The sequence below is a fragment of the Cyclospora cayetanensis genome, unplaced genomic scaffold, assembly GCF_002999335.1.
Source record: "Cyclospora cayetanensis isolate NF1_C8 unplaced genomic scaffold, CcayRef3 CcayRef3_contig_156, whole genome shotgun sequence".
Taxonomy (NCBI): domain Eukaryota; phylum Apicomplexa; class Conoidasida; order Eucoccidiorida; family Eimeriidae; genus Cyclospora; species Cyclospora cayetanensis.
In genome coordinates, this window is record NW_020312099.1 from 33,130 (window position 1) to 42,806 (window position 9,677).

Here is a 9,677-nt window from a genome sequence, read left to right on the forward strand (position 1 = left end):
GACATGTGTTTTCATAGCTGAACACTAACATTTCTTCACAACAAACAGACTATAAAGGCGGCAAAACCAAACAACAAGCTTGCAACCTGATACCACCTACATATGGATTAAGCAAGTGGTAATTGTTTCTCTGTAGCTACTCCAATCCGGTTCCATGACAGCATTTAGGAGTCAGGTAGAATTGTAACCTTCGGCAGTTGGGGTATACACGCTATGAGGAAAGAAAAGTTTCGAATGAGTGATTCATTCTTTACATATCATCTGCCACCTATTTCGAAAAGTGTCGGGATGCCTCGCCATTCTGATTACGAAAATAAGAATTGTTCAAGATCCCTCAGGGCGCCTCCACAGGGGTTCTTTACCATTTTCCCTTGGCCTAAGCTTCGTAGGATATCTCCATTACCGGAAAAGTGTTTCTGGTTGGCGTGTGCAATCCACGTTGTACTTTTTGTAAAATAGTCCCTTACAGCAACCTAGGAGAGCGTTTGAATGCTGCACACTAAGATTGGTAGAGCGAAGTCCAATTGTATTTGGCTTGCACTGAGCTGCAACAGTCTTCGTGAAGAAAGACACGTTTCAGAGCTTTATAAACTTCACCATTCGTATTATTGGCTAAACTTGACGCGACACATAATATTGAGTTTACTGCTTCAAATTACGGCGTATGGCCAAGAAATTAAATGGCACGCAGTAATGCAAGCGTGTTTTGTACCCTGAGCTAAATGAGGGCCTCCACTCACTGCTGGGCAATTGCTCTCTCCTTGTCTGTTTTTAAGCTTTAGTAAAACCAGCCGATCTTTGCCGGTTGTGCAGAGCCATGCTGGTGTTATAGCTATGGACACGGGTCGGCTTATGACGTCCAGTTAACTCTTATCGGTCCCACCCCTGTTCAGCCTATATATGGCCATAAGCTTGCGTTTCTTTCCGAGTGCCACATCAGATCCTACAGGTCAACCTACTGACCAAACTTCTATCGAGGTGTAGCACATCATCCGGGTCCAATGCCTGTCGGCGTGCGAAAGGCATCTGCGTGCTAAAGTGCAAAACCCCTGTGCTGTATGTATGAGGCATAGACGTATCCAGTGCTTCGTGTGGTACTATTCTCAGAAATGAGGAACCGCAGAGCATTCCTTTCGAACACTGTGCGGGATATAGCGCTGGAGACTGGATACAGCGCTGCTTGGCCTTTTTGGATCTTCATTGCACGTTCTGGACGTATGACTTGCGGCTGCTTCTACGTACCATCAAAAGAGTAGTCAAATACCTGGAGCTCACTGCAGATCCACTTTTTAAAATTAATGGGTCCAGTGCATCGCTGTGAAATTAATCCTTCCCCAGCTGACGTCTGTGCTCGTGTGAGCCATGGTCTCTTGCTGTAATGGCACACTTACGAACAAGTGCTCAGTAACTTACTTGCGCGCGTGGAGCATGCGAGTTTGAAATGGGACAGATGCAAGTAAGATGCATACTGCAACAGCAGCTGCTGGTGTGCCTACTACCTGTGATGCTGCCGCTATTGCACAGAGAATCTGAAGTCTTACGGCTTTGGCCATCTCGATACCATATAGGATCACTGCAACTTTTTCTTTATGACAGAATGCATAAAGACCGAATCCCCGATGGGCAAAAAAAGGCGGAAAGGCACATTCCAGTAGACAGCAAAAGATTTAGATAAGTAGTTCGTTATTTAAATGACTTCCAGTCTCTGCATTCAAATGGACGTCCAAATGTAACGTACATTATAAAGGCCCTGTATTTGCTGCAGTAAACAGGATATCATTGGGATATAGTGCACAAACAATGAGGAGAATCGGCATGCCACCGGGACCTCTGCCCGCTAAAGGTTTACGAAATGGGATTAAAAGACACACATTCATGGGAAACGAGGTGGTTTAAACGGATAGTTGTCAGTACGCCATTTAACTGGAAGGAACTTGTGCTCGAAACTATTCTCCGATACCTTGACAAGGCGCCAGCCTGGCCTGCAAAACCAGCCACGCGTACATGGACCCGGATTACACCCCAAAGGAAAGGCTTAGCACTGATCAAATGCATATACACCGCATATATAACAAAAGTTGACCTGGGTTTAAATCGCTCTCGTATGGGGGAACAGGATGCGTCACCTGGAATCGTTGGTGGCGAAGCCACATGAAGCAGAAACAATCTGGGATAGCCCTTCATCACAAAGGAGGGAGTCGTAATGGAGATGGCCGTGGAAAGAGGCAGACACCTTGTGTGAAAATCAAAACGGCACACATAAACTGCTCACAGACACGAATAGAGATAGCACAAGAGAGACAGGCAGAGACGGGCGAGTCGGAGTCTTACACCGATGCAAGAAACAGGAACGCCCAAGGGGAAGAGAATAGGCATTGAAAAGCTAAAGCAAATGGCTGTTTAATGTTGATGACTGTAGAAGCGGGCAACGGGCTTCATGGAGAAGTAAAAAATCAGACAACCGAATCCACGCACTAAGCAAAGCAGAAGCTAGGCGAATACAGGTACAAAGGGTTTTTCGCAGAGCACACGCAAAACGCAGTTTAACTACAGGGGAAGAGAAAGTGGAAATGTTAACAACGCTGGCGCACTACAGAGATAACGTAGGAACACTGATAACCCTGAACTACATAAAGGCCAGTCTGTTGTTCTTAAAAGCCAGAAGAACCAATCAAGCCTTCGAATTACCGTTTATTACAGAAATTCATTACAGTCGCTTCAAATGCTCTTTTCGACACTTTGGGAAAACACCTGGGTGCAGCTAATTAGCATGATCCACCGGGCAAACCCATACAGATACCACCTGATGAGCCCGACAAACCTATAGACTGAGCAACGCTAGTACACTATGAATTGCACTGGGGGCTTAGAATAGAAGGACGATACTGGTTTACCTTGTACTGCTTTAAAAGAGTAAGAAAACGCCTTCTCCATTTACCCGGAAGGCGGTAGATTTTGATAGAATTGCTCTAAAACGAAGTACACAGCATGCAACTCAAAAAACGGAAAAAATAGGATCTAAGCTGACAAAATACCTCGTCAATCTTTTAATCCGGCGGTGCAAGAGGTACCTTTTTCATTTGCGGAACCTCTACCATTTCCGTGGTTTCCTCCTCCTCGTTCCACCCTTTCCAGTAGAACTGGTGGTGCTGCAAAAGGAAGGTGTGTTTGGCTCCTGGGCAGATGGCAATGTACAATGTCCAAAACAGATGTGTTTAGAGTTGAGAAGTAAGTACTTTCTGGAGCTAGGTGGTCAAGATCGCCAACGTCTAGCGTCATCCCTTCTCAGATCGGGGATTTTAGCACTGTGAACTTGGAATTGATACCTTTTGTAACGGCGTCTTGAAACTCCTCCGCGATCCAACTGAACTGCTCCTATACCGCCATAAGCAACAACAATAGCGATAGAAGGCAACGCCAATAAAGGAGAGTTTGAAAGAAATAAGGACACTATGTTCTGCCACACAGTGCAGAGATGTCAGAGCCCTTCTGGGACCCAGTGACCGAGCTCAATCAAGCCAAATTGAGTAGGACACTGCGCCTGCCCAAGGAAATACGCTGACGACCCGTGTGCCCAAATGAAATGGCAGCGGTTAGCCGTATGCAGCTATCCGGCTAGCTAGCCGTCTTAGGACCAGGGTAGCTTGCCTCAGCTTCTCTTGAAGTTTCTGCATCGTCGTAGAATACAGAGGAATTCGCAACAACAAATTTAACGCCTCCAAACCAAAAACTATAGTAATCTTTGCCTGGAAGCAGAGCAATAAAAACCCGAGAGGTACGAGCTCTCACGAGGCTTCAAGTCAGCATACATATCAAACAAAAAACAACTGTAACTAGCACTCGGGTGTTGTTTAGGGTGTACTCCACGTAGTATTTATCATAATCCATGCCCAATCCCCCGTCGTTTAGAGTCTATCTCATTCAATGCTAAAGCTGCGTGTACGGTAGCTGCCTTGGAAGGCAAATCAAGCCAGTGAAGAGCCTTGTTCCCCACCCCACAAACTCTCATAATCCGCGATGGCTTCACGAGTTGGGGTGGAACCAATGTCATGATTGCCGGCAGCTACAACCTGAGAAGTTAACAACGAGCAACAGCAGTCTCCACCTGTACAGGCAAAAAGGCGCTAATTATCTTTGCCACGGTTCAGAGGTAGTGCGGGTGACAGATAAAACGGAAAACCACCAGCAACAAAACACGCGGCTTCCTGGCTCTTAGACCATAAATACTCAAATCAAAAGGCAAATTGTGAAAGAGAAACACGGGTTCCAGAGAGAAGCTGGTATTGTTGCAGTTTGGTCTCATTAATGGCGCAGCTGTTTTTTTAGCCTTGGTCGTGTTGTCTCTATTCCTTGTCCGTCTCCCATCCCTATCTTCCTCATCCTGTCTTCTATACTCCCTTCCTCACCCCTCAACAAGCTGCTAACGTTATCCACTTCCTGTTTGTGAATGGATCGCTGCAGCTCATTCACTGTGGAGTGCTCGGGAATCCTCACCACTGGTACTTCCTTGCTGGGACCATCAATGGCGTCGGCTAAGTCTCGTGCCTGTTGGTCCTGGAATACGCAAAACAGCTCCTCAAAGCCCAAATCGACTCTCCTGAGATACTTACTATGTGCTTACTATCTGCCAAATATTTGGTGTAAATAGTGCCGTGAATAATGCAATTCATGTTGGGAGCTGTTCGACTGCCTCCGATATTGACGACAGTATAACTCGTGTCGTACACATGACTGAGGTTTCGCCCTTATTCTCCGTCTGCTACAGCAGCAAAGAGCGAGAGCACGAGTAGCAGCATGAGCAAATAACTGATGCTGGAGGGACACACTGGGCAACATAGCAAACAGCAGTGATAAGGGTATCTAACGCAGCTGTGGACATGAAATCTGAGCTCTAAGGAGTACTCTAGAAAAATTATTGCTTACCCTTACACGCCAAACCTCAGTAATGCTTGGGTCAGTTTGCACGGCTTGCGCCGGTACTGGGGCGTGCACCAAGTCCCCCAAGATAGCAATAAAGGCAGGCGTGGGGGAAGAAGAAACAGCAGCTGCAATGCACTCTGACACCTGCTGAAGCTCCTCACCCCAGGAATGGTTGTTCTGATAAAGACCTAACTGAGCAGAAAAAACGAACGAGAGCACGGAAAGGTGAATGAACTGGGAAAAGGAACGTTACAGCAAAAAAATAGAGGAAACAAAGTGATAATGACAGACTCCGAGCCGAACAAATAAACACGTCTGATGCCACATCAACAGAAGCGAACGTGTGAGCACAATTATTCCTCCCCATCTCCCTTGTTCTTGTTGCCGTTGCCGTCTCCGTGTCTTTTGGTATCGGGGGCAAAGTGGTACCCGCTCTCCTAGACCCAACTAAGATATGGCTTTGCTAGGAAACAGCCAGGATAATCAAGCTTATTTGGACGCAAACCAAAAGCATAACACTGGGAAAAGAGGATGCCGCTCTCACCTGAGGGTCGGCTAGCAAAGCAAAGGTGAAGGGGCCAAACCATTTCTGCTGGTTGGAGAGCTTCTTGAGGTCTAACCTGCGGTTCTGGACTTTTATGAGCATTGTTTCAATGCATACAAATGGACAAAGGGAAAAACAGATCAGGGTGTGTAATGCGGTGTCCAGAAAAGTCCAGCCTCAATAAGAACTTAGCAAAAGGAGGGAAATTACAGCTCGGTTCAAATCAAGCACGCAAAATCCAACTGCTTTGGCTTTTGAACGTTGCGTTGAAGTCGAAGGGCTGCGCAGGAAGCTTCCAGCTCGTTTGACGCGAGTCGCATGTCTGGGCAGTGTAACACTGAGTGTAACTGCCTGAACCGCGGGTAAAGGCTACAAAAATAGAATATGCATCGTTTAAAGCTGAAAGCGACGCGTACCACAACATAGAGAGGATTTTTTGCGAAAACAGACCCCCTTACAAATATGGAGTCATGATGGTTGCCTGGATGCCGGCAATTCTGCACAAATAGACTCGAAGCGATTTTGCCTAGCGGATGTCTGTCTATTCAAATAAAATTCCTATCAATGAAACATGGGCGTATTAAGCCAGAAAAGTGTGCAGTAATAGAGCTATGCACATATGAGGCAGTAAACGATGAGGACCCAACACGACTGCAGGGCATGCAGTCACTGCTGTGCTTGGGAGTATGGCTCATCGGTCAGGCTTTCGAAACGCCTCGCAGAGAGGAAGCACACGAAAAAGAATCCTGCAAGCTTGCTGTTTGGTTTTGGAGATGCATGAAGATCTATTGTATGTTTCGCATTGTGCAATGGTTGTAACGCTCCATCTGTCTCCGTGAGAAAACACTTGACCACAGTCCCATGCAGACTCAGTAGAAAGTTGATAACCATTTTAGAATTAATTCCCGCCTTCCCCGGCCGTCTCCCCCCAGAAAAACCAAATTTAGGGGAGGGAGAGGGTTCGGCTCGGCGTAGCTGCACCCTTCATACACATAGATTATTCGCAGCTAATTACACATAGCATCTAGCGCGCACGCCGTACCAAATTGCATTTCGCCGCACCTTGTTAGCACAACTCTGCAGTGAAAATGACCAAACAGGCGAACTAACTTGTCCATTCCGTAATAATTTCGTGTAAAATATTACTCCTGGAGTAGAAAGTTTGAAGTGCGGCTCAATCTGCTACATCTTTCTCTCCATATTCCAGAAACATTCCCTTTTGTACGCCAGGCAGGACAAAAAGCTAAAACAACGCAAATGGGGAAAGCCAAGTGTGCAACAAGCGGCTACAGCAAAATCGAGGTGAGGAAAGTCGAACAAAAAAGCCAAAAACAACCGCGTAACTAAACCAAAACGATGGGGATGGCGCGATGGCTGGCTGGTGACGGAGCGCTGTGCTTTGCAAGCCTCCTGCTAAGACAAAACAATAGACTTTTCAAGCAATACCCATGGATGAAGGCAGGTATCTCGGGCTTACCACACACCAGAGGAAGTCTTCTTTTGAAGAACGCGACAAATACCGTTTTGGGTGGTTATCACTGTTAAAAATACAGCCGCAATTTCTTCCGCAGGCAACAACGCCTGCAACCACTGAAGCTAGACTTGCTGACTCATTTATTAGAGACAATCTTTTAATGCACCCTGGGATTATTTCGGAGAGCCATCACTTTTATGGCTCCTTGTAAGTACGCCTCCACAAAGGTTAGGTGCCCGCGCGACACACTCCGAGACTAGTTCAGGAAGTTTTTAATTTTCTTTGTAGGTTTGTGCCACCTACAACTTGCGGAGAAATCTATCCAGTGGGAAAGTGCAATGATTTTTGTGAGAAAGGCCAATGCTCTTAGCCATCTTGCCGCAAGCGTCTTTGTCTGGTCATATTCGGTGCGCTTCTGAAAGCCTGCCAATCCAGCAAGACTAAATCTACAGGCTCGAAACACACAACCGACCGTCATTTCTCATAATTCCGTACTTAGCTTTCCTGAGATTTACGCATACCTCAACAAGCACTGGCTGAGTACCCCTTCACCGATTATGGTGGTGTCTAACCCTAGCCCACCATTTTCAGGCCTGCATCATAGAGGAGCTTCTACGTGTAGACCAGGGAATCAGAAGAGGGCCATGCAGATGAGTACCAAAGTAAGAAACTAATATAGTCAATCAGATTTTTGTAAGCACACAAGCAGGAACATTGCAGAAGCATGAGGCTCGTGCTTTGTGTGTGCTCATTTGCCTCAGGGTGCTCCCCAACGGTGATTTTGCGGTATAGGCGAATTATAAAGGCATGCCAGAAAGCAATCACACACTTTGAAGTTAAATCCTTATCGGTGGCACTGAGGAATTCGGAAAACTTTAGACACAAGCTAGGAGCAGTTTAAGGGCTTTCTGAGTCGTGGTAGAGCTGCAGCAGCATGGGCGTGTTGGCTACGACATAGATGCTATCCTAACCCTTGAACTCCAACAGCCCAGGGATAAAGTCCATTGTCAGAGCAGCCCGAATTGTCTCAGAAGGCTGAAGGCTTTGCACCAAACAGCTTTATGCCAGTCTCCCCATGTCTTTACTCTTGTGTAGAGGCCTGCATTGCTTTTAAAAATTAAATATTTCTGAATATTCGTCAGCTCCTGTAGCCAAAGCATGAACCAGCAAAAACATAAGTATGTTGGTGAAAACGACCATCTACGTGCCTTCACAGACCACAGCTTGTCGAGTAACAGCTGCGCACGCTCTAGGTGTTGTATGGGCTCTTGAGTGTTTCAGCTGATTGTTAGGACGTGTTGTGTGTAGACACTTATCCGGCCCTCCCTGATAGGCCTCTACAAGCCCGATTATGCAAATATCGCACTTTAGGTGCCGAACAAGCGAGCGGTAAAACACATAGGTATACCCGATTTTTCGAGAGCGTTTGAACCACTGTTTTGTGCCTGTTATCATGGTGCATGGATATTTGTAAGAAGGCATCTGTGAAATCAAATGCCGAACAGACTACTCCTTTGAGTAGTCGCCTAAAAGCTCACCAATATTAGGAATCGGAAGTAATGCTTTAAAGTGAGCTTGCTGAGGAGCCTAAAGTTAACCCACAAGAACCACTGCCAGTCCCCTTCTGGCACCCTTACCTGAAAATGCCGAAAGGGGCTGGTGAATTCCTGCATTTGCCTTGTTCAGTATATCATCCACACACCGCTCAATGTTCTTTCCTCTTGCTGTGGAAGCTCTTGAAACCGTGGAAAATAGATTGGAGCTAAGCTACGAAATAGCTGAATACGATGCCCTGGACAGCGTTCCAAGATCGTCATTATTTAATAGATTTGTAAACTAGTCCTTGAAACTAGCTCAATTCTGTATTTCTACTGCTGAAAGTTTAAATTAAATGTCCCAGTAACGAGTTAGCTTCAGGTCCACTTAGACGCTATGTACGCTCAGCTTGCTGTTCTCTTATTGTACCGCTGAGTCGCGCGCATAGGCACTCACTCAAACCCACCCACCAAATATGAATTGAACTTGGTTGAAAAAATCACGATTTACCTTTTCCAGCATTTCCAGGCTTGCTGGAATCCACACAGCGTAGTTCTGGTCTCATGTGCGCCTTCGACTACGTTTACTCTTGGCTTACCTACGATTACCTCGTGGCGACGTGAGCGGGTCCAACATAGAAGTCGCATGCTATGCTGATAGAGCTTAGTACCGCGGTGCAGCAGCATGGACCTGCTTCAACCTTGCCAATTCTTCCATTTTGTCACCATCCGCAAATCTACTTCTTAGGGAATGCATTAGCCAGTGAAAAGGCAGACTGCACTGCCGTGCCCTCTCGGCTAATAAATCCACTTCACATCTAGTTTCCAGTAACGCTACCATTTCTGGACCATTGGTGAAAGTTTGTACAGCCCAGCAAGGATCTATCATGGCGTTCTACTGGCTATTCTGTTGTTGGTAGCCCCCTCACTCCGCCGCAGCCTGACTGGGAAGCTTTTCATCTCACTGTGGGGCCTTGTTTTTTTGCAAGGAGCCTGATTCCGCTGAATATAATCCCGTTGTCAAGGCTCCTGGTTGTCTGCATGCGCTTGCTCTTCTGGAATATATATGTCAAAGAATTATACAACATAAACTAGTGTGCTGTTGAGGGCTCTCTGGGGGTGCTAAGGAACGCGCATTCGGCCTGCCTTAAGCTGGTTGACACAACTCCGATATTTAGGGGTTCCAACTCCTGACGTAAGTCAT

General features: G+C 46.4%; 1 protein-coding gene across 1 annotated transcript; it reads right to left on the reverse strand.

The window, feature by feature from the left end:
- Positions 1-1,873: 1,873 nt before the first annotated feature.
- On the reverse strand, positions 1,874-7,416 carry LOC34617316 (serine/threonine-protein phosphatase CPPED1). The gene is made up of 12 exons (XM_026336949.1): positions 7,245-7,416; positions 6,985-7,105; positions 5,465-5,540; positions 4,924-5,112; positions 4,495-4,554; positions 3,995-4,070; positions 3,649-3,746; positions 3,337-3,457; positions 3,072-3,175; positions 2,895-2,969; positions 2,127-2,233; positions 1,874-1,982 (listed from the first exon to the last, which is right to left on the reverse strand). Exons 1-12 carry the CDS (start codon positions 7,414-7,416, stop codon positions 1,874-1,876), a joined length of 1,308 nt encoding a protein of 435 aa, XP_026192734.1.
- Positions 7,417-9,677: the final 2,261 nt, after the last annotated feature.